The sequence below is a fragment of the Vicugna pacos genome, chromosome 16 (genome assembly GCF_048564905.1).
Source record: "Vicugna pacos chromosome 16, VicPac4, whole genome shotgun sequence".
Lineage (NCBI taxonomy): Eukaryota > Metazoa > Chordata > Mammalia > Artiodactyla > Camelidae > Vicugna > Vicugna pacos.
This window is the reverse complement of record NC_133002.1, coordinates 4,019,065-4,045,484: the sequence shown is the minus strand read 5'-3', so window position 1 is coordinate 4,045,484 and position 26,420 is coordinate 4,019,065. Positions and strand designations below refer to the sequence as shown.

The following is a 26,420-nucleotide window of genomic DNA, read 5'->3' as shown; positions in this document are numbered from 1 at the left end:
TCGTGGGGGGCCATCATGGAATTCTGCCTACCGTATCTATGTAGGAATGAAAATACGTGGCCGCTCAAGGCACTCATAACAATACAATATACCTTATAAATAGGTGTATGTAGGATGAGGGAATGCTAGGGGCCATAACGCGTAAGGCTAACCAAGGCCTCTAGGAAATACAGAAGGTTTTAAGCTCTATATTTCGGAAAACTGGGAATTACTAAAGTTTTTAATTTTTGGTATACCGTTAGGGTCTGATGGACCCATTTTTTTTTCAATATTTCTAACCACTTGTGAAGATATTTCATGACTTTTTTTCCAAAAAAGGAGAAAATTTAACTTTAACAAAACCAAATAAAACATACTGTATCTTGCAATTACCACATGGACTAACTGCACTCTTCTATAATTCTAAGAAATATCGGATCTTACTGACATTACTTTTTCTACGTTGTGAAACATTCAACTATTGCAATACCCTACAAATAATTTCAAAATTATCTATTATTGCTCATCAAATGATTCCTAATAATGCTAAGAAAAGCTACAATAATAAGAAAACAGGAGAATGATGGAATAATAAACCACCATTTTTTCTTATAGTATTGTTCAAAGTATTGTATTATCTTTCTAGAAAGTAGAAAAGAAAACTGAAGACACCATATTTGTAATCTGTTTTTAGCTTTCACTGAAGTGTTGAGAACTGAAAATTTTTCATTTTATGCTCATAATCGCAAAGAAAAGGAAATTAACAAATGAGGGTGTGTCATAATTATTAGATGAATAAGAATACAAAAGAAAAGAAACAGAGCAACACTCCAATTCTAGTAACAATGGTGAAATTGGGTGGTGTAGGTTCTCAGATTTGAATGCATCTTTAGATAATAATATCCTAGACAAAAGTTCCCAAATTCGAGAATTGATGTAATTAATATATATCTAAGGACAAGCAAAAAACATGATATTCTCATTCAGTTCAGCAGGAAAGACTCCATCACACAATATTTTGTGACAACAACATTGACCATCTCTTCCCATCTCATTGTTGCTAAAGACATGTGACATCACTCTTTGGTTTTTTTATTTTAGTACACCAAAATTTACTTGATACAAAGGGATTTTGTCATGTCTAAACTTTTTAAAGTTTCTAATAATGTTGTTTTTTTTACTATCTCTCTATTCTTACTTTTATAAATTATTCCTAAAATGACTTAAAAATATACAAAAGGAAAATGACAAATGGTTATGACTATTTTTCCTGGTTTAGTGAGAGTTAAACAGGAGAGTAACCTGATCAGTATGGAGGAAAAATTGGTGAGAGAAAGAATGAAGGGAGAAAGGCCACTTAACAATAATTTAATTTAGAGATGAGGACCAAACTAAGGCTGACAGTAGATACAGTATAACATACAATACGTGAACGAGAAGACAAGCCACAGACTGAGAAAACATACACCTGGGCAAAGGACACATCTGATAAAGAACTATTATCCAAAATATATTTTTAAAAACTTCTGGAATTGAACAGTAAGAAAACAAACCTGACTGAAAATGGAGCCAAACACTTGAATAGTCACCTCACCAAAGAAGATACACAGATGGCCAGTAAGCATACGAAATGATTCTCCACATCTTACGTCATCACAGGGAACTGCAAATCAAAACAAGGTGCCACTGCACACTTAATCCAAAACACTGACAACAACAAAGATGTGATGGGAATACTAAACAGTACAGACACTTTGAAAGATAATTTGGCAGCTTCCTATAAAACTAAACATAAACTTACCATGTGATCCAGCAATTAAGCTCCTGGATATTTATGCAAATGAACTGAAAATCCACACAAAACCTACACATGGATGTTTACAGAAGCTTTATTCATAATTACCAAAACCTTCAGTAGGTAAATGGATAAACAACCCATAGTACATCCAGACAATGGAACAGTATTCAGTGCTAAGAGGAAATGAGCCATCAAGCCATGAAAAGACATGGAGGAAACTTAGATGCATATTACTAAGTGAAAGAAGCTGATCTGAGATGGCTACTGTACATAAAGTACAGTACGTAGGTATGAACACGGATGGAAAGGAATGGATGGATCAAGAAGACAGTAAATATTCAAGATATGCTATATATACACGAAGCACCAAATAGTCAAGATATACTAAATATATCTGAGGCAATAAAAAACATACTCATGAAATCTTGATGCAGCCATCATTGTTGACACCCATCCTGGTCCCATGTATCCTCTTCCCAAGAAAGGCAAATAAAAGCCACAGTTGCTCCCCAGGCTAAGTGGTGGGCCACAGCTCTAGCCAAGTACACTTTCCCCTGCTTTTCTTTAATAAAGTGTGTATCATTAGCCTTGAGCACTTTCCATCTACTGGGCCACGTTGCTCAAACTCATTTCTAGTCTCTGTAACTGTACTGTAAGCAAGGAATGCTAATGTGGCAGAGAATGAAAGCAGTTTGAACACTGCACAACCTCGGATTTAGGTAATGTGGTCCTTCCATTCAGCTGTACCCTATCTTAAATGTGTTAACTTACCCTCAGCTCTTTCCCTTTGCTTCCAAGTGTGTGTTTTAAGTTTATTTAAATAAACTATGTGATTCAAGCATATTAATTTGCCTGTCAGCTTCTCTGTCCTATTACCTCTGGATAGTCTGCCTGATTAGTATATTTGGAGGTTACCGTTGCATCAAGGTAATTTCCCACCTGACAACAACCGAATCATTTAAATTCAAAAGCTGCCAATCTGAAACTGTCAGCCAAAAAGTAAAACTCCATTGGTCTCTAATACAAAGCTTAACTATAGATGGACAGTAAAGACTGTAACCAAGATGAATGCCTGGAGCCTCCAAGTTTGTCCAGCCCATATCAAGTTCAAATAAATTGCTTTAATATAGAAATGTGTAGTGAATTAATCATAAGTTGAATGTGACCAATTTGCCTGTTATTTCCCAAAAAGTGCTTTCTATATCTATGCTTTCATCCATGGAAAATATAGTTTAGAATCAATGCTGGGGAGTGAGGGATGCACAACCAGTTAGACTGAATTCAGCTTCTAGATTTATTACTTGATCCTTGACCAACTTGGTTACATGGCCATCCCTGACTATAGTCTAATCTTAACTTCCCTGATCTTATTCTTCCTAGATCTTTCACTTCAAAAATTACAACCAATATATTTTTAAAAAGCTTTTTTTGTAGCCAGATGTAGCATAAATGTATGCATGTTATTTACAGACAAACGGTATAAATGATTATATACATGTATACAAAACAAACAAAACAAAAAATTGGTTATTAAAATAGTGACTTTCCAATTACTCTACTATTTTTCAAAATATTTAATCACTCACTCATTAAAGCAGCTTTTCAGCCTTCTCCTTCAGAGTAGCTCTTACATCTACCTTCCTAAGGATAACAGCTTAGTTCACAAACAAAGCTAAATGTGCAAAGCAAACATAACTGCTAAAATACATCAAAACATAGGTATTTGTGTACATGTGCATATTGCTACTCATCCAATCAACCATATTTCATATTTCAAACTCTAGAATGCTACTAGGAAGACAGTATTCAAGTAGAAAATTAAGAGTTCTAAGGCAAGTACTTTCACTAATTAAAAATATGATCTTGGCCAAGTAATTTGAACAGTCTACCCAGAATATAGTACGTGCCCAACAAATATTTGTAAAATGAATACATTAATGAAGGAATAAACAAATGAATGAATATTGTTTAACAAAAAAAAAAGAGGAGAATTTCTTAAGAACTACACCTCATCTCTCAGAGATGTACATACAACCTTCCCACCACAATCCCACAGACATCAACACTGTGAAGATTCCTTTTACTTAACGCTGTGGGAAAAAACGTTCCTGCGAAAGGCTAGGTTGATCACTTAAAATAAGGCAAATCCAACTGTGACAATGAGTGTGTATATGTCTATGAATGACTGAAAAATTGTGCTGAACACTGGAATTTGACACAATACTGTAAAATGATTATGAATCAATAAAAAATGTAAAAAAAAAATAAGGCAGATCCATAATCTACAGAAATTTCAAGTTTCTACATAAGAAAAAGAAAAATGTTTTAAAGGGCAAATTTGGTTTCTCCTTTAAATTAACTGCAATATAGTTTTAAAATGAGAAACGTTAAACCAGTAGCATTGCAAATTTCTCAACACACAAGTTAAATATTAAACAATACTTCTAAAAATTATAGCTAGAGACTGAACGGAAACATTTGCATTTTATTCTTTGACATTCAGTGGAGAACGTAAAATGTTCCCTCAGGCAAAATGGTTTTTACTCATAAAGATGTAAAAGAAAATCAGAGCCTGCAATGTACAAATAAAAAGATCCAAGTTGCTACTTTGGCACCAGAGAGTCTCTTTTCAAAATGATTTAATGGAAACATTTCTATCCATAAAAAGAGTTTAAAAACTCTTCTACCCATAAAAATGATCTCTCAGAGAGTTCTAAAGCAGTGGTGCCACTAGTTAAATGACAATAGACAGTCAAAATCAAATTTATCTTAGTGGAGGAATGGTATTCTTCATGAAATTATTACGATATTTAGTAACTTTAGAAGGCTCTGAGAGAAATATGGGGGGGAGGCGGGAGTCTAGAACAACAGCTTTCTCACTTTTGTCCTTAAATAAATGCTAAAATTTGTAACAAAACGAAATTCATTTCATTTCTTTCAGTGAAAGGGTATAAAGTTTAAGTAAATCATGAATTGTAATTATCTAGACATACAGGGAAAAACTTTACCACTGCAATGTGTGTTCTGAAAATTTAAATTTGTAGGTCCCAAATTTCCCCTTGAAATAAATTCTAATGTAAGCTCTCATGTCTTCTATATTTCAGTGACAATCCCTCTAAAATGAAAAAAGATGACATGATGCATTTAACAACTCTAGTCACTGTGCTGTTTAACAGTTAAGAATAGCACTGACAAAAGACTATTACTTTTAAGTAAATTTTATCTACATTTTGAAGCTCAGTTGAAGATACATTTTTAAAGATAAAATTAGGACTTCCACTTTCAGCTCCAATATGTAAAGAACTTGAAAGTCATCACGCCCATCTTACACCAAGAAAAAAGCTGAACAGAGAATCAATGGCTTGAACACATCAGAGAACTGAAGTCATAAGGCAAACTGCTAGCTGAAATCTGGAGAGACAGTGAATAAAGAGAATCACAGTCCAGAACTACATATTGGGAGCAAAAGCCATCAAAACCATAAATTGGTAGGAACACTTAAATGATAATTTTGACAAACTGCTGAAGGCACAGTATATACTAGTATAAAAGTGAGAAACTCATAGGGGCCACCTTCCTAAGGATCCCCCATATTTTTACAGATATTACCTCCAGGACCACCTCCCCACCCACACCCGAGGTTCTCACAGTAAAGAGTCAAGAATAACCCTCCTGTTTCTGGCGAGGGGAAGGAAAAAAAAATAACCATTTTTAAATACACTCAAAGCATTCCCCATAACAAAGGGCAGTCTCCCAGTAAGGGAGAAGATTGGCAGAATAGATTTTTTTTTTTTTAGTGATGCAACCAATATGCTATCTACAAAAGACACATTTTAAATTCAAAGGTACAAATAGACTGAAAGTAAAAGGAATGCCATTCATCCATAAAAAGTAATAAAGTACTGATTCATCTTACGAGACAAATGAACCTTAAAAACATTATGCTAAGTGAAGAAGCCACACACAAAAGGCCACATATTGTATGATTCCATTTATAAGAACTGCCCAGGAAAGGAAAATCCATAGCAACAGAAAGCAGGTTAGTGGCTACCAGGGGTTAAGGGAAGTAGGAATGGGAAGTGACTGGTAATGGATAAGAGGTTTCTTTTGGGTGTGAAGAAAATGTTTTGGAATTAGATAGTGGTGATGGTTGTACAACTTTACAAATACACTAAAAAAAACTTAATTCTGTACTTTAAAAGGATGTATTACATGGTACATGAATTGTATCCCAAACAAAAAGTTTGTTTATGAAGCAGAACAGAAGATCAATTTGAGATAGGGAAAAAAATGTTTTTAATAAAGGAAAAATAATCAGGAGGCTTCTGAATTTTCAAAACTTCAAGATTTTGAAAAAAATGTACCAGGAATCAAAATGAGTAATTAGATAGTAGGAACGATCTAAAAATTATGAATTAATAAAGAAAACTTTTCTCCTCTGTGACAGAATATTGATTCTTTAGAACAGCTGGCTCATTTAAACATTTCTTTCAATTGTGAGAAGTAACTGCTGTCCATATTATACACCAAATTTTCAAAATTTCTCATGCCTTTAATCTCATGTCTCATGATAAATAAATTTTTAGTATAGTAATCACCTTCTACACAGAAAAAAAAACCCTCCAAGAAGCCATATATTGTGGATTTTTTTAGACCCATACAGATATGACATGAAAATTCTATTTCAAAGTAACATTTAAGTATGTAATGTTCATTATAATAAAACTGATGCTTTAAAAATTTACTTAAATTTTTACATATTTAGAAAAAATATTTTTATTATGAAACCATATTACAATTGTCATTTTTTAAGTTATTATTGTTATAAGGTGAATATATACTAAAAATGTATTTATAGTAAAAATCATAAGCAGTGCTAGCAAAAATAACTTTTGAAAATGAACTGATACACGGTATCACAGAGCATCAGAAAGTAAAAATTACTTAGACATATAAGTTGCTTTTAGCACATGAAAAAATGCTCAATATCACTAATTATCAGAGAAATGCAAATCAAAACTACAAGGAGGTATCACCTCACACTAGTCAGAATGGCCGTCATTCAAAAATCCACAAATGACAAATGCTGGAGAGGCTGTGGAGAAAGGGGAACCCTCCTACACTGCTGGTGGGAATGCAGTTTGGTGCAGCCACTATGGAAAACAGTGTGGAGATTCCTCAAAAGACTAGGAATAGACTTACCATATGACCCAGGAATCCCACTCCTGGGCTTGTATCCAGAAGGAAATCTATTTCAGGATGACACCTGCACCCCAATGTTCATAGCAGCACTATTTACAATAGCCAAAACATGGAAACAGCCTAAATGTCCATCAACAGGTGACTAGATAAAGATGTGGTATATTTATACAATGCAATACTACTCAGCCATAAAAACCGACAACATAATGCCATTTGCAGCAACATGGATGCTCCTGGAGAATGTCATTCTAAGTGAAGTAAGCCAGAAAGAGAAAGAAAAATACCATATGAGATCGCTTATATGTGAAATCTAAAAAACAAAAACAAACAAACAAACAAAAACAAAGCATAAATACAGGACAGAAATAGACTCGCAGACAGAGAATACAGACTTGTGGTTACCAGAGGGGTGGAGGGTGGGAAGGGATAGACTGGGATTTCAAAATTGTAGAATAGATAAACAAGATTACACTGTATAGCACAGGGAAATATACACAAAATGTTATGATAACTCACAGAGAAAAAAATGTGACAATGAGTGTGTATATGTCCATGAATGACCGAAAAATTGTGCTGAACACTGTAATTTGACACAACATTGTAAAATGATTATAAATCAATAAAAAATGTTAAAAAGAAAAAAAAAGAAATATAAGTTGCTTTTAAACAAGGTTAAGATAAAAACCATTAGTGTACATGTCGCTAATCTGACTACATAAAGATGCAGAAAGGCCTGGGACCTGGTATCTTCTCAAAGACATAGTATGCAACGAAGAGAAATGGGCTAATACCAATGAACTTTAGTTGATTCATCATCATAGGTACTGATCTTTCTATGGAAGCTGTTACAGAATAGATAAATGAAATAGAGAATAGAAAACAATTGAGAAAATCAACAAAACCAAAAGTTGGTTCTTTGAAAAGATCAAAATGACAAACTTTTAGCTAGACTGACCAATGGGAAAAAAAGGCAGGGGGGGGGGATGCAGACTCAAATTACTAAAGCCTCAAAAGAAAGTGAGACATTGCTACATATTTTACAGAAATAAGAGGATTATAAAAGAAGATTATGAACAATTCTATGCCACCAAATTGGACAACCTAGATAAATTGGATTAATTCCTAGAAACACACAATCCACAAAAACTGAATCATGAAGAAACAGAAAATATGAACAGACTTAAATCTAGTAAGAAAACTGAATCAAAAACCTTCCAACAGAGGGGGAGGGTATAACTCAGTGGCAGAGTGCGTGTGTAGCATGCACAAAGTCTTGGGTTCAATACCCAGTACCTCTGGTAAAAATAAATAAATATTCTTTACACTAATAATAATTAGCAGGAAAAGAAAGTAAAGAAACAATCTCTTTTAAAATTGCATCCAAGACAATAAAATACTTAGGAATAAGTCTCACCAAGGAAGTGAAAGACGTATTATGTGGAGAACTACAAAACACTGATTAAGGAAATGAAAGATGACTTAAAGAAATGGAAAGATATCCCATGCTCTTGGATTGGAAGACTCAATATCGTTAAAATGGCCATACTGCCCAAGACAATGTACAGATTTAATGAGATTCCTGTGAAATTACCCAGGACATTTCTCACAGATTAGAACAAACGATCCTAAAATTTATACGGAATCACAAAAGATCCAGAATATTGCCAAAGCAATATTGAAGAAAAAGAATGAAGCTGGAGAAATAACCCTCCCAGACTTCAGACAAACTTAGAGAGCTACAGTAACCAAAACGGCATGGTATTGTTATAAAATCAGATATATTGATCAATGGAACAGAATAGAGAACCCAGAAATAAATCCACAGACCTATGGCCAATTAATCTTCAACAAAGGAGGCAATGGAGAAAAGACAGTCTCTTCAACAACTGGTATTGGGAAAACTGGATAGCAGCATGTAAATCAATGGAGCTAGAACACTCCCTCACTCCCTACACAAAAATAAACTCAAAATGGCTTAAAAATTTAAAGACAAGACACAATAAATCTAGAAGAAAAGATAGATAAAACATTATCTGACATATATCTCAAAAATGTTCTCCTAGGGCAGTCTACCCAGGCAATAGAAATAAGAGCAAAAATAAATAAATGGAACCTAATTAAACTTAGAAGCTTTTGCACAGCAAAGGAAACCATAAGCAAAACAAAACAACAACCTACGGAATGGAAAAAGTATTTGCAAATGATGTGACTGACAAAGGCTTAATTTCCTGAATATATAAACAGCTCGTATAACTTAATAACAAAAAAACAAACAACCCAATCCAAAAATATGCAGAGGATCTAAACAAGCAGTTCTCCAATGAAGACATACAAATGGCCAACAGGCACATGAAAAAATGCTCAATATCGCTAATTATTAGAGAAATGCAAATCAAAACTACAATGGGGTATCACCTCACACCAGTCAGAATGGCCGTCATTCAAAAATCCACAAATGATAAATGCTGGAGAGGGTGTGGAGAAAAGGGAACCCTCCTACACTGCTGGTGGGAATGTAGTTTAGTACAGCCATTATGGAAAACAGTATGGAGATTCCACAAAAGACTAAAAATAGACTCACCATATGATCAAGCAATCTCCCTCCTGGGCATATACCCAGAGGGAACCTTAATTCAAAAAGATACATACACCCCAAAGTTCACAACAGCACTATTTATAATAGCCAAGACATGGAAATAACCTAAATGTCCACTGACAGATGACTGGACAAAGAAGCTATGGTATATTTATACAATGAAATAAATAACTGTCATAAAAAAGAATAAAATAATGTCATTTGCAGCAAAATGGATGGACCTAGAGATCATTATTCTAAGTGAAGTAAGCCAGAAAGAGAAAGAAAAATACCATACGATATCACTCATATGTGAAATCTTAAAAAAAAAAGGACACTATGAACTCATGTACAAAACAGAAACAGACTCACAGACTTAGTAAACAATCTTATGGTTACTGGGGAAAAGGGGTGGGAAGTGATAAATTTGGGAGTTTGAGATTTACAAATGTTAGCCACTAAATATAAAAACAGAATTTTAAAAAAAGTTTCTATGTATAGCACAGGAAACTATGTTCAATATCTTGTAATAACCTTTAATGGAAAAACATTTACAATGAATATATGTGTGCATGACTGGGACACCAAAGATTGACACGTTGTAATTGACTATACTTCAATTTTTTAAAAAATCTGCAAATAAACTATACAAAAATGGTCAAAAAAAGAAAAGAAACAAATATGGTTACCAGGGGGGAAGAGGGTAGGAAGGGATAAATTGAGAGTTCCAGATTTGCAGATACTAATATATATATAATAAACAATAAGTTTATGCTGTATAGCACAGGGAACTATATTCAATATCTTGTAGAAACCTATGGTGAAAAAGAATATGAAAACGAATATATGTATGTTCATATATGACTGAAACATTATGCTGTACACCACAAATTGACACAACATTGTAAACGGATTATACTTCAATAAAAAAAATACATACAAAAAAAAAAAAGAATATATTTTTAAAGTACTAAAACTGGCCAATGAAAATTAAATCATTTGAAAGTACAGGTACCAGAAGGTATGGTGCATTGTTGAACAACAGGCTGTTTTTGTTTCCAGTGTAACTTTTTCAATGACAATTACATTATTTAAATAACTTTACATTGGTTCTCCTCTATATACACCAAGAGAAAAACATACCCAGCTACTTCCTAGCATGTAAATAATTATTCTTACCATGTCTTTGAAGCCTAGCAAAAGTAAAATTTTTCATTTACTCAACTGGGCATTTCCTGGTTCACTTTTTGTGACTGTGATTGGAAAACATAAAAGGTTTTCTTAACGTGTTGAGATTTTGCTTTTCTTTAATTCCAAGCTTAATTATCAGTTTTCCTTTACATAACTTTTGGTGTAGATGTTCACACTCTGGAATAAATGTTTCTTTCTATTAATAATTTTTAACATGTTTATGTCTATTTTATTTTTAGATATGCTTGTTTAAAAAAGACTATCTGATTAAATTTGTCCTGAAAGAAGTTCCTTTAATTTATCTACAGGAGGACTGACTGACTGCATCTTTGGCTAACAAAAAATGTGTCAGTCACATAATAAAACGCCAGAAACTGGGTAGCTTTTAAGTAACACAAATTTATCACTTACAGTTCTGGAGGCTGAAAAGTTCAAGATCAAGGCACCAGCATGGTCATGTTTGGTGAGAGCCCTCTTCCTGGTTCATAGCTGGCAACTTCTCACTGTGTCCTCACGTAGTGGAAAGGACAAGGAACCTCTCTGAAGCATCTTTTTATAAGACACTAATCCTATTCATGAGGATTCTGTCCTCATGACTTAAGCACCTCCCAAAGGTGCCACTTTCTCATGTCATCATCTTTGGTGGGATAGGATTTCAACATACGAAATTGAGGGGTACAAATTCAGACCATAGCAGTAGGTATATAGATGGAAAGACAACAGAAGAGCCGAAAGTATCGATATTGCCATTCAAATATATTACTTATGCTACTGTCCTTACATATACAACAACTTCCTATTAAAAAAAAAAAAAGAATCCCAGTTCTCTACTCTGGAATTTAAATTTTGTTACAGTATGAAATTATTGTCAGGAATTATGTATGTGGTTTTAATGCTTTGAATATTTAGGAGGACTAAAATACACTTTACAACTCAATTTAACTCTAGAAAAAAAATTAAAAATCAGAGCTATTCTTAAAACAAGAAAAAAATTCTTTTTTTCCAACCAAATACATGAGGTAAAAAGATGGACAACACAGAAAGTCTGTCTTTAGATTCAGATTACTGAGACATTCAAAAGTGTAATTTATCAAAGTGAAAAATAATGCTCCTTTTTCCTTTAACTATGAAAATATCAAGCTAGCCCTAAGAATAAAAATCACATATACAAAAATAGTTCTCTTATATGACTAATACTGCTTGAAGACTTTTAGTCTTAAAGTGACAGAACAATCAGGCAGTATCTTAATCAATAAGCAAGTAAAATAATATATGATGTTTAGAAAACTGTAATTCCCCTGTTGCTTCAGATCCTAGGAAGCATATCATGGTAATCCCACATGGTTTTTTAAAGGCAAAAGAAACAACAAATAGCCCCTTACCTTGTAAGATGGCAAGAAACACAAAATTCCTTGGCTCACAGTCTGGCACACAGATAACAAAAGTGCTCCCACTTCATCCTGAAACTCAAATGTTTCCGTGTGCTGGAAGGTAGCACAGAGATTGCGACCCTTGGGGCCTGACCCAATAGTGCCAACCCAAACCTGGAACATAAGTATGTCAGTACTAGAGTTATGCCAAAACTAGGCAGGCAAATTAGCATTTAGTTGGGAAACTTAATTACACGTATGCCAAAAGAAGATCAAGCAATGAGTTTAGAGAAAATTTATTTTTAAGTTGTTGGGGTTTTTTCCTATTACCTTTAATTAATTATGTATAGATTTGATTTATAGACATTTTACTTCATTAATTATGTATAGATTTGATTTAAGACACTGAACTGTCTTACGATGAAAGAAAAACAGGTTTTACTTACCAACAGTTATCAATAGCTTTGCAAAATTAACATGTAACCAAATTTTGTTGGATGATGAAAAAACGTGAAAAAATAAAATGAAAAAAATCAGAAATGAGTCAAAAATAATAGAGGTGAGGGGTGAAATGATCTGCTACAGGTAAATCCCTAAGACTCAGCTACGACAGGAACTAGTGTTTCACAAACTCACTGATGCTCAAAGATCTACAGCCACTGAAAATGAGACCCACCAGTTTCACAGTTTTATGCAATTCCTCTGCATTCACATAGATCTACCCTTAGTATAGTCAATTTGACTAACAGAAAGTACAAAATTTATTAGTATTCTGAAGATAGCACAAACTTCAGATTGTTGAGAAACGTATTAGTCCTATATTTTGAAATAATGTATGAGACTGAGGTACATTTTGCACCATGACATCTAGTGAACACCAGTTTAATCAACTTTAAACCAAATGATCAACTAGTAAGTAGTAAGACAAACTGATATTATGTGTTTCTTGATATGTACTGATTTTAAATTGCTTGAGTATGATGATATTGTGGTTATGCAGAATTATATACTTGTTCAGAGGAGAAACATGCTAAATGAATTAAAGGCAAAGTGTCATATCAACAAATTACTTTCTAATAGCTTATTCAAAATAATGTAATCATTAACATTTTACAATATTGCTCTTCTCTCCTATATATATATATGCAAAATGTTAACAATTGATGAATCTAGGTGAAAAGTATAAAGATATTCACTGTATTAATACCATTTTGCCACTTTTCTCAAGTTACTATTTTCTTAAATAAAAAGTTCAGGGAATCAACAAATGTGTGGAAAACAAAATGTGCTACACACACACGCGAGCACGCAAGCATACAGTGGAATATTATTCAGCCTTAAAAAGGAATGAAATTCTGATTCATGTTACAAAATGGAGGAACCTTGAATACACCATGCTAAATGAGATAAACTAATCACAAAATACCTTGTGATTCCACTTATCTGAGGCATTTAGAGTAGTCAAATTCATAAAGATAGAAAGCAGAAATGGTGGCTACCAGAGGCTGGGAGGGAAGAGGAATGGAGAATTACATAGTTATAGAATTTCAGTTTCACCAGTTGAAAAAGTTCTAGAGATTGGTCATACAACAATTTGAATATACTTAATAAAACAGAACTATATACTTAAAAATGATGGTAAAATTTTATGATATGTCTATTTTACCACAAATAAAATACATAAAATAAAAATTTTAAATATTGGGGAAAATACTAAAACAGAATCCAGCTGAACATTTATTATTATTATTATTAATTTAGTGACATTACAGTTTAAATGAATTTTTGTGCACTGGACTGAGCACATAGTACCTATACAATATTCTTCTGAGAACATATATGCTGAATTTATTAATAACTTCTCAGATTTATTTGAGCCTCTAAAAAAAACAACCTGAAAATGTGGAACACATATTTTTCCTTTTAAACAGGAGCACTCCGGCCTTTTGGAAGGCATAATTCTCATTTACAGGAGTTTAGCATTCAAGGTCCTCACGTACTAAATGCCAGTAGTTCCCACAAATACTCCTTGGTTGAAAACTATAGCTTTATAAAGAACTAGAACTGTATTAGCCACACAGGAAGTATTAAGCGTGTAGCCAACCACTTAAAAAAAAGAAACAGAAGGCAGATTGATAAATGACAATTCAAATGTTCCTAGGAAAACTGAAGTAACATTTATATGGCATTGTTATAAAAAATTAAAGTCTTAAGTCATAGAGTCATAAGAATACTTCTAATTCATTTCAGATATTCAAACATGTGCTGAATACTTGTTAACTTATAACAGGTATTAGTTTAGGTGCAGTGGAAGGATAAGGGTATAAAGAATAAGAAAATACCATAGTCTAACAGAAAAGAGAAACATAAACAAATAATTATACAATTAGGAATTATGGTTAAAAAAAGTTGAATTTTTGTTTTCTTTTTCATTTTTATTAAAAAATTTAAAACTGATTTAAATGAGGAAAGTGCAATACAGTCTTTACATCCAAAGTGCACATTTTTACTCATTGGGTTGAAGCAATGTTATTTATTGGTATTTCCTTTTGTTAACACTATCAAATAGCTGACAAATTTTCTTTTATTCTAAAACTGAAATGTTGGATTTCCTATCAGGATCTGTTTGCTAATACTTCAGGCACCTTTTGATTTGTTTATAGACAATTATATTGAGGTAAAGACTAGGAGCCTTCAAAACAAAACTAACCTGTGAGTTATTAATGACATGATTAGCCTCCAGTTGGATAGTAAATGTAACGCCAAGTTCCGATGAAAAAGATTTCATTGGTGATAATGTCCCTGATGTCAAAACAATCGTCCAAACCTTGCCATTAATATCTGAAAAGGCCTAAAAGAAAACAATATTAGATACATAAAATCATCTTTAAAAGAGTCAAACACATTAATTTAATCGCTGGTATTGAGCAAGAAGAGTTTTCTTTTACTGCCTGATAAGCTTACCACAGCTGGATTTAAGCACCAAAAATTTAGCACATGAACTGCTATTTTCTGTCGTAAACGTTTCTTATTTTTTGGTAGAACAAGGAACCCATTTTTATCTGAAGTATCAGTCTGATTTATCCAAGAGTAAGTCTGTTGAATAGCGACTTTATAATCATCTGCAAATCTAAATGAAAATAAAATGGTAATTAAATGACAAAACTTTAGATAACAATGTCTCCACCAACAATCACCACCAATAATTAAATTTAGTAATTCTGATAGAAAATAAGTCATTAAACCTTAGAGTCAATCCCTTCGTACAAGATTAGACACCATCTAAACATCCACACTTTATCACTTACCATCCCTGTGTTCAAAGATTACATAAATCATGTCAGAGCCAGAATCAAAATCCAGGCCTCCTAAAGCCCAGTCCAGAGCTCTTTGCACTCTATGTTAGTTACATCGTTAGTTACAAAGTAGGTAGCAATATTATTGTTAAAGAAACTAAAAAGTGGGTTAAACTTTCTTTTTGCATGAGAAAACAGAAAGACAATTTTTACTGTAAGTTTCAGAAACTAACAAAATTTTCAAGTTCCTTTAAAATCTGGATCTCCGTCTTCATCTATTTTTAATAAAAGTACTAAACCAGATGATCTCTGTGATCCCATCCAGCTTATAATTTCTTTCAGTAAGAGGCTATAAACACCTAAGCTTAAACAGAAAAAAATATGGTATTCTCTATCATGTCCTCACAATAATATTGACTGTTATCTTCACCCTTAGAGAGATCAAAACTCAAAGTTCAAGTCAAGAACCCTGCAATATGTGGAGAGAATTTTATAAAAATACTGGGGGCTAAAAACTATAAAACTCTTGAAAGAAAACATAGGGGAGAATCTCCAAGACATCATATTTGGCCATGTTTATTGGATAACAAAAGCATATGCAGCAAAAGAAAAAAAATCAATAAACTGGACTTCACCAAAATTAAAAATCTTTTGTGCATCAAAGAACACTATCAAGAGTGAAAAGACAACCCAAAGAATGGGAGAAAATATTTCTAAAGTGTATATCCGACATAGGATTAATCAGCAGAATAACCCCTGCAATTCAACAACGGTAACAAAAAGCCCCAACTCAAAAATGAACAAAGGACTTGAGTAGACATGTCTCCAATGAAAATATACAAACAGACATAAGCACATGAAAGGGTATTTAACATCTCTAGCCATTAGGGAAATACAAATCAAAACCATAAGGAGATACCACTTTATACCCATTAGGATGGCTATCATCCAAAAAACAGAAAATAATAAATATTGGCAAGGATGTAGAGAAACTGGAAATCTTGTGCTTAACTATGTGAATGTAAAATGTGCAGTTGTTTTGGAAAATAGTACACTGTTTACTCAAAAAGTCAAACATAGAATTATACCATGATCCTGCAATCCCACTGCTAGGTATGCACCCAGAAGAACTGAAAGCAGGGACTCAGATACTTGTATATCAATGTTTACTGCAGCATGATTCACAGTAGACAAAAGGTGGAAACAATCCATATGTCCATTAATACAAGAACAGATAAACAAAATGTGGTATATACATACAATGGAATATTATTTGACTAGAAAAAGGAATGACATTCTGGTAGGTTACAACATGGATTATCCCTGAAAACATTATATTATATGATTCTACTTACATGAGAAACCCAAAAAGGGCAAATCCACAGATCAAAAGTAGGAAAGAGGTTACCAGAGGTTGTGGTTAAGCGGGAAATGGGAAATATTATTTCATGGAGTTCCTGTTTGGGATGACAGAAAATTCTGGAAATGGACAGTGGTGATGGCTACACAAAAATGCAGATATACTTAATGCCACTAAAATGCACATTTAAAAAATGTTAAATTTTATGTTATGTATATTTTATCATTAAAAAAAACCTCTTAAAAAAAAACTGGAACCAGGTAGTTCTATAACTTAAGGAGTAGTGTATGGGGAGTTGACTGCTTTTCATTTTCCATATTTATATTAGAGGTTTTATGCAATAAGAAGAGGGTGGGAAGGGATAAACTGGGAGTTCTGGATTTACAGATACTAACAGATATACATAAAACAGATAAATAACAAGTTTACACTGTAGAGCACAGGGAACCATATTCAATATTTGGTAGTAACCTATGGTGAAAAAGAATATGAAAACAAATATATGTATGTTCCTATATGACTGAAGTATGGTGCTATACACTAGAAATTGACACAACATTGTAAACTGACTATACTTCAATAAAAATATATTAAAGAAAGAAAGAGACTTTCTGATACTGGAAGAAACATACCTAAATTATACTTAAAACTTAAATTTAGTCATAGAAGCCTATAAACTTAATGCTGAATTAATTAAATATCTTTATTTACTGATAACTAATATTAATTGTCTAAATCTGTACCAGTAATTTAGCTCCCAATAAGGCTAATATTTTTAAGAGGAAAAATACAGATCAGATATCTTCACTTACCTGCTATTTTGCCTAAAAAGATAGTCAAGTACCATAAAAAGTCCTTTGAGCATTATTTGAGTTGAAGCACTAATAATAGGTACTTCTCTTGCCTCCTCTTTACCATGAATTGATGACACTTTTTCTTCTCTCTGAAGGATAGCAGAAAAATGTCCCTACAACAAATTACCATATTAAGTTACCGGGGAGTAGGGGAAGGGTGAAAAACAAACTTCTCACAACTATAATAAAACCCAAATGAAATACTCATTGAAATTTTAGGCAAACATTATTAATACACAGTGCTAATAGTATGTTTTGAATTCCCACATATTCCCAAATCCTCTTCAGAGTCAAAGACATTTTAATAATAAGTTACACATTTAGGAGGTTGATTACTTCTTCAGGTAATTAGGGTTTTATTCAATGCCCTTCAAAAGTAATGAACTAAATAAAAATGTACCAAATGGTTTTTAAGGAGCATAAAAGACCTGCTATGCTACCCAAATGCCTGAATTATTATATAGTTATAAGTCATAATTACAACATTACCTGATGTCACCATGAACAATGATAATATATATACATGATGATATGCACACTGAATATTAATATAATTATGCTGAGAGAATGGAGAGTGGAGAAAGGGAAATCAAGTAATCAGGACAGTGTGGTACTGATGAAGGAACAGATGAAACATATCAATGGAAAAAAACAGAGCCTAGAAATGGACCCACACAAATATAATCACTGATCTTTGGACAAAGGAGCAAAGATAATCCAATGGAGAAAGGATGGTCTTTTCAACAAATGGTGATAGAGTAACTGGACAACTACATGCAAAGAAATCAATCTAGACATAAACCTTGCACCCTTCACAAAAGTTAACTCAAAATGGACAGCAGGCCAAAATGTAAAATGCAAAGCTACAAAATTCCTAGCAGAAAAGATAGGAGAAAATCTAGGTGACTTTGGGTTTGGTGATGAGTTTTTAGATGCAACACCAAAAGCATGATCCATCAAACAAAAAAATTTGACATGCATTAAAACTAAAAACTTATGCTCTGTGAAAGACTCTGTTAAAGGGATGAAAAAACAAGCCAGAGGCTGGGAGATTATATTTGCAAATACTTCTCTGATGAAGGTCTTGTACACAAAATATATAAAGAACTCTTAAAACTCAACAACAAGCAAGCAACTCAATTAAAAAGTAGACAAAATATCTGAAGAGATAACCTCACCAAATAAAACACATAGATGGAAAATAAACATGTGAAAAGATGCTCTATACTATGTGTCATTAGGGGACTGTAAATTAAAATAACAATGAGATACTACCATGTATCTACTAGAATGGCTAACATGCAAAACATTGATAACACCAAATGCTGACAAGGATGTGGAACAACAAGAACTCTTATTCACTGCTGGTGGGAGTGTAAAATGGTACAGCCACTTTGGAAGACAGTTTAGCAGTTTCTTGTGAAGCTAAGCATAGTCTTACCTTATAGCCCAAGAATCGTGTTCCTAAGTATCTACCCAAATAAGAAAGCATGTCCATACAAAAACATGCATATAAATGTTTATAGCAGCTTTATTCCTAATTGCCCAAACTTTGAAACCACCAGTGTGTCCTTCAGTAGGTAAATGGATAAACAAACTGTGGTATATACGTGCAATTAATATAGTTCAGAAATAAAAAGAAACGAGCCATCAAGCCACAAAAGGACATGGAAGAACCTTAAATGTATAGTGCTAAGTGAAAGAAGCCAGCTTGAAAAGACCTCAAAACTATATGATCACAACTGTATGACATTCTAGAAGAGGCAACACTATGGAGTCAGGAAAAAAAGAATCACTGGCTGCCAAAGGTTCAGCAGAGGAAATAAAGTGTGTTGAAGAGATGAACAACTGTAGCACAGAAGATTTTTAAGGCAATGAAAGCAATTCCACATGATACTATAATGGTAGATACATGACTTTATGTTTTTATCCAAACTCATAGAACTGTACAACACAAAAAGTGAACGCTAACGTAAACTATGGACTTTAGTTAAAAATAACGTAACTATTGGTTCAATTGTAATAAATGTACTACTATTGCAAGATGTTAACAATAGGAGAATCTGTAGTATCTCTGTGTGTGGGGGGGGCTGGGAGTGGTGGTATATGAGAACTCTGTCCTTTTTGCTCAATTTTTCTGTAAACCTAAAAAAAAACTTTAAAAAGTAAAGTCAATTACTATAAATAAGAACAGAAAGAGAAAAGAAAAACATTCTTTTTTTTTTCTTCAATCAAGCTTTTAATGAAAAGATCATAAAATAACAGTTTCTCATCACTGTACATTAAGACTGCACGCTTCTGAATGGAGAGATTGGTGACTGCTTTACCATGACACTTGAGGGCTGCATACCTGCAGCTCTGACCTGAATTTATCCAAACTCTCGCGGGAAGTGAACTCAATGTGATGACTGACAGCGGCGGTGGCCGGTGCAGGAGTGCGATCACGGTTCCCTCCTCCTTTCTGGGAAGGGCTTATAGGACATGATCCCTCTTCCAGTTCTGATTAAACAAAACAGCTATAACCCCATCCCTCCCCTCCCCCTCGAGGTATTTGTGAGTGGGCCAATGCCCAGCCTGGGGTCCCCCAACGGGGGAGGGGAAAGCAAGTGATGGGTGGGGGACAGAGAGGCTCCCCTCAGCACCTGGCCCCACGGGGCCCCGCCAAGTGGAGGGGGGGAGCCCTGGAGATCCTCTCTGCCCCAAGTGAGGTCTGTTATGCAGCATTTTTGAGGTCAATAAATTACAGCAATAAATAGCAAGGTGAGGTAGGGGGAGGGGTTCCCGGTAGAAAGTTAAAGTGGGGTGACAATCTGGGGGTCCTAGGTAGGGGGTCCTGGGCAGCGCACACCCACACCCCTGATTTTGGAATGTCAGACTGAGGCTCTGGTCAGGCCCCGCTCCACCCCTCCACTCCTGGGATCGGATTCACAGGTTTAGTAACGCCCACGTGACCCTGGGGTTGGGCAGGGCCTTGGTCCCTGCAGCGGGCACGGCAGGGCTGAGATCCCTGGTCTGTTCTAAGACTGGGCGCCTCTGCTTTCGTCCCCCAAGCCAAGGGGACTGGACGGATGCAGCCGCCCTGCCCTGAGCCCTGCTCTCCTGGCTGCCCAGGCCTCACCCCAACTCAGGACGGCCGCGGGGAGGGCGGCTGGGGGCTGCCTGCCCAGCCGGCCCGGCCCAGATCGCACTCCTGCACGCGGCGAGTCCAGTGAATACTGACGGTGGGGGCGGGGGCGGCGCGGAAGGGACGGCCCAGCGCCCCCGAGTGGCGACGGACGGTAACGCACGGCTGCGTGAGGTTCTGAAAGTCCGTCTGGGTCCAGATTGTTTGTTTCACAGGCTGAGGAGTATGGCTATGCTGCGAGTCTCTGAGATTCGTATTTGCTTAGAGGTTCGTCTTTTCCTCTACCTTTTTTGCAATCCTGGAGGAGCCCCTGTGACGGGCTGGGTCTGGCGGGAGCGTGCGGTGGCGGAGCCCGGCCTGCCGCCAGCTCTCCCCAAGTCTGAGAAATAAATACATTCATCACTGCACAAACATATTGATACAAAAACAACACTGTTCAGAGTGTTTGCACCGTCTGTGTTGGTAAGGACCGGCCCAGTGAGCCCCTCCCGTTGCCAGGGTGGAGGTGAGGGTCCCCGGGGGGTGGGGACCCGCTGGAGTCGACGGAGCTGTGCAAAGGTCCTGGCTTTTTGGCTTGAGAGGGACCCTCACAACCCACCCGAGGGTCTCGGGCAGAGGAGCAGGACAGCGGTGCACCTCCACCCCAGGGCCCAAGCCCAGACTTGGGTCTTACGGCCAGAGCTGACGGCCACCCTCACCAAGCCAGCCGCCCAGGACCACCACGGTCTGGCCAGGAGGCCTGGGGGGTGGTCAGCACAGACCCAAGCTCTTTGGTGCCAGCTGGGCTGGGAGAGGCCTGGGCTGGGGAGGAGGGCTCAGGCGAACGTGGGGGCCCCTCTGCCCACGAGCTGATCCAGGGACGACTCGGAAGGGCCTCCAGCAGTAGGTGGGGTTTCACTGGGACTGGCCTTGCAGCTGCTGAGGTCTGAAACTGTCCAAGTTTATGTAAACAATGAGATAAATATATTAGTATCTTTTTTTCTGAGCCCACTGAGGTTCCATACGCATTCAAAATGTGCTTTGGTTTAAAAAATAGGTTTTGTGAATTTGGGTATGAGCTTTTTTTTTTCTTTTTTGTTTTTGTTTATCCTCTTTCCTACATGACATCTGCTATTTTCTCTGTTTCCTGTTTCTCCGAAACATTCAGGAATTAAGTGACTAAAGCAGAGAACTGTAAGCCGCCCTGGGCCTCCAACGGCCTAATTTCCTGGTGGGGCTCGAACACATCTCCACGCACGCTCGCACACACGCACGCATCCACGTGAAATCAAGGAAAGAGAAAACCAAACCAAGTGTCCTGTGAACCCCGCCCGCCCCACAAACCCTTAAAGTCTTAAATAGGAAACTAGTGTTTTGCTTTCTTGTTAAAATACAGAAAAGGCTCGATACAATACTCAGGTGGGTACAATACTATGTCGCACGAAGGTCGAGTGAGGGCCTCTGCGCCCAGTCCCTGAAGCTCTGCCATGAACCACCTGCTTCGCTGGAAGCCACGCCTTGCGGCGTGTGTGCAGCTCCCACTACAGACTTTTGTCGTGTGGCTTAAGTGCTGATGGAGTGGGGGGGTCGGGAGAGCAGAGGGGCTGGAGGGGGCCTGACTTGCTGGAAGAGGAGCGGCCCACACGCCCTCACTGGCACACCCACCACTCGCGTCCCTGAACTCAGGCTCTGTTTCAGCTGGAGGGTCTCTGGAGGGGTGGAGGAGGGGAAGGGGTGACTCCGGAATTTTTTGGTCTGAACTTAAAGTAAAAGAAAAGATAGAAAAGTACGAAGCAAAACGAAGAAGACAAAGGCGCTGGCCCAGCCCCGTGGCTCCAGCTGGCGAGCGACCCCACGACCTTGGTCTGGCCTTGTGAGTGGGCTCCAGGCCCAGGGAGGTGTCTCAGGCTGGCAGGGAGCCCAAAGTGAGGGGCGAGGATGGGGCACAGACGCAGCTGAACCACTGGGTGGCAGCCAGCCTCGCACCAGAGAAACCATGGGCCAGGACTGCTCAGAGGTGCCAAAACAGGGCAGGTCCCCTCCAATCCTCGGGGTGGCGGGACACGCCCCTCTGGTCAGCCCTTCTGCAGTGGCCAGGCAGGGGCAGGAGCCACTGCTCTCCTGAGGTCACACTCTCGCAGGCCCAGGGGACAGGATGGGGGTGCTCACTTCGCCCCACCCTGGCCTGGCAGGGAGCTGCAAAGGACTGGTTCCCCACCAAGCGGCTACCATCTCCTGGCCCCTGCGCGGGGGGCCCCAGGGGGCTGCAGCACTCACACCTCCAACTTGGGCCAATCAGGCATGGGTGAGCTCCCTGACTCTCAGCAGCACACTCAGCACACCCTCAGGGTGGACGGCTAGCTGCATGTGCCCGGAGACGCAGGCACCGCTTCTGAGACAGGACCTGTAGGCGGGGTCCCAGGAGGGCTGCTCGAGCCCACTCGCTCAACCACGTCTTCCCCTGCGTGCGCACGGACAGGAGGAAAACACACGTGTCACGGCCACAGCAGCCGTCACCAGCGTCCTGTTCTCTCCAATTCAAGAGGTAGCAAAAGGTCAGAAGTCTCTCCACCTTGATGGGGAAGGAAGGAAGGAAACGCAACACACGCACTGCGCACACCACACACACGGAGAAATGGAAACGCGTACCGACACCTGGGCACCAAGTCCAGCCCCCCCGCCCCCCAGCAACCCCGGCCTTCCAGTTCAAACATTCACATAAACGTTCCACGGGGTTTTCTCTTAATAAAAAACAAGTACCTCTAAACAAAGAATATTCCTCGGAAACTATGGGAAAAGCACTCTCTCTCCTGAGGCGGCCGAGGCAGGGCTCGGGGCCCAGGGAAGCCTTTGGCCAAGAAGGGCTTCTGGGGCCTGGAGGGTGGGCGCCCGGCCACAGCCGTGCAGGGCGGGCAGGGCGGCCGCCCAGTACATTCAGTCCACAGACCCAGGCTCAGCCCCGAGGGGCCGGGGGAAAAATAAACTCTCGTTGGTTTTGGTTTAAAAAACAAAATTCAGAAAGAAAAAAGGAACACATCAGTAGGAATAACAGCCACACGGGCCCAGAGGGCTCTTCAGTTGTAGAGAGGTAGGCGGTGGGGGCCCTGACTGTCCCGGTGCCACCGAGCGGTGACCCCTGGCTCAAGGAAGGAGGGCTCTGTCCCCTCCTTCCAGCACCGCTTCCCGCAGAACCAGGGTGGCCACACACACATGCCCTGGGCCGCAGCCGCCCTGCTCCCCGCAGCCCAGAGGGAGGCCCCCACTCCCGCTGCTCTGACCCAGCCTGCAGGAACGGGGCTGGGTCCCCAGGAGACCCCCGTGGCCCACTACCGCGGGCCCCGTGGCAGCCCCCACGGGGAGCCGAGCAGGATGCTGGGCCGGGCGGGATGGGAAGTGCATGGCACAGTGGCCATAGGCTCAGGGCTGGGGCACTGGCTGCCCTCCTCTCTTCCCTTGGTACAGACTGTGGATTAAAGCTCTGGGTGTGGGGCGCTGGCCGGCCCCGGGGCCCGGCCCTCCCGCTGGCCCGGCCCCCGCTCCTTCCTTCCAGGCTCCCGAGGCGGGTCTTTGGCTTCTAGGAGGGGGAGGTGTGCATGCGCAGGTGGCTGATGAGGTTGCGCTGCTGTGTGAACTTGCCCCCGCAGAGCTGGCACTCATAGGGCTTCTCGCCCGAGTGCACGCGCATGTGCTCGGTCAGGCGGTACTGGCGGGTGAAGCGCATGCCGCACTCGTCGCAGGCAAAGGGTTTCAGGCCCAGGTGGCTGCGCATGTGGCGCGTCATGGTGCCGCGCTGCGTGAACATCTTGCCACAGATGTTGCAGGGAAAGGGCCGCGTCAGCCAGTGCGCCTTCTCGTGCTGCCGCAGTGTGGCCGGGTCCTTGTAGGTCTTCTCGCAGACAGAACACTTGAAGGGCCGGGGCTCGGCTGCATAGGCCGCACTGGGTGCCGACAGGTCCTCGGCCTCCTCCTCAGCACCCCCGCTACCCGTCTCGTAGGCGCCCTCCTCCTTGATGAAGAGCTCCTCCTCCGTGTGCGTCTCCACGTGGGCGTTGAGCTGCTCGGAGCTGGGGAAGCCCTTGGCGCAAGGGATGCACACGTACAGGTTGTCCCCGTAGGACACCGCCTCGTAGCCCTCCTGCCGAAACATGTAGTGCGCGCCCGCGCGGCCGCCGCCCCCCTCGCTGCCGCTCTGCCCACTGTCCTCGCTCCTGTCCTTGCCATTCTCCTCCTCCTCCTTGCAGGGGTATGGGGGATCCCCATAGGGCCCGCTGCCCGCTGCCCGCCGCCACGCCCGCCAGGATGCCGCTGGGGACCCTGTCCCCTGGCCCTTCAGCCTCCTCCCCAGGGCAGGGACCCTTGGGCCCCACCTCCCGCCGCTCAAAAGGGGAGGCCGCCAGGGGCTCCTTCTTGCCCCACTCCTTCTTGCGGGCCGAGTGCCGGAGGCTCTTGCGGGGCTGCCCGCCGGGCCCCTCCAGCAGGCTTAGGTGGTTGTCCTCGGCCCCCTCCAGATCCATGGGCTCGTTGGGGGCACCCCCCCAGGCTCAGCATAAGAGGCACTGTTGGCTGCGGGAGGAGCGGAGGCTGAGAGGGGCGAGCCGTGCTGACTGTCGCTCAGCTGAGCTGGGTCATCCGGGGTGAGGGGGGACCCGGGGGTGGCGGAGGGCAGGGGAGGGCTCTTTTTGGACAAGTCCAGGCCCAACTCCTGCTCACAGCCCCCACTGCTCCCATTAGTGCTGCAGCCACCCAGGCCGGCCTCCCTGGTGGCCGGACAGACTGGCCGGCCCAGGCCGTGCATACTCTCCTGGTTGCAGCCACCCAAGAAGAGCTCATCATCGGAGCCTTTGGCCTGGGGGAGCTCCTGAGGGGTGTGGGCCCCCTTACGCCCATCCACGAGCCCTGGGTACCGGGCCTGGATGACGGAGGCCGCAGACAGCCGCTGGCTGCAAGGGGGTCGCCCCAGGCCAGCCCCACCCCGCCCTGAGCCAAAGGGTTTGCCGGCCCTCTTGAGTTTGCGCCGGCACAGGGCCGCCAACTCGGGCAGCTGGAGGTAGCTGGCGGCGGTGAGGAGCGTGCTGAAGTTGGGTTCGGCCGGCTGGTCGCTGGGCAGCAGCTTGCCCGTGTAGATGAAATCCAGGATCTGCTGGAACACCGTGGAGCTGACCATGTCCGTGTCCAGGTTGATGAGGTGGTCGTGCAGCACCAGGGACTTGAAGTAGATGCTGCTAGCAGCCAGGACGTTCTTGTGGGCCCGGAAGATGGAGTTCTCCACCATGATGATGACGTCACACAGGAAGCCCTTCGTCCTCTGCTGGTTTAGCTGCAGCAGGAGCTGCTTTGAGTGGCTGGGCAGCTCCATGTCGGGCCCCATGTCCCCACGCCCCGCCCACACGAACCACCGGAGTGCCAGGGGCCCAGAAACCATGTGAGCAGCAGCCAGCGGGGGTGGCCTCCTTGAGTGCGCGGCCTCCCTGGGGGTGCATCAATGCCTGGTCACCTCGTGTGCGTCGGCGGCGGCGGCGCTCGCCCGCCGGCCGGCCCTCCCGTGGCCTCGTCCTCGGCGCCGCCCGCGCCGCCCGCGCCCGCCCCGTCCGCCCGCCGCCGGCCCGGCTCGGCTCCCCGCCCCGCTCGCCCGAGCGCCGCTCACAGCCGCCCCCCCGGCGCCATCTTGGAAGCTTGTCAAGAAAAACATTCT

The 26,420-nt window shown here is 40.4% G+C and overlaps 1 protein-coding gene and 1 pseudogene across 1 annotated transcript in view; both read right to left on the bottom strand.

Moving 5' to 3' along the window:
• The window catches only part of BRIP1 (BRCA1 interacting DNA helicase 1), a 214,309-nt gene that overhangs the window by 137,215 nt on the left and 50,674 nt on the right, over positions 1-26,420 (bottom strand). Inside the window, 4 exon segments of the mRNA XM_072940258.1 lie at positions 12,128-12,289; positions 14,826-14,966; positions 15,080-15,245; positions 17,584-17,738. Of these exon segments, the coding sequence (XP_072796359.1) occupies positions 12,128-12,289; positions 14,826-14,966; positions 15,080-15,245; positions 17,584-17,738 (624 nt within the window).
• Positions 24,018-26,361, bottom strand: LOC140686271 (hypermethylated in cancer 2 protein pseudogene; annotated as a pseudogene).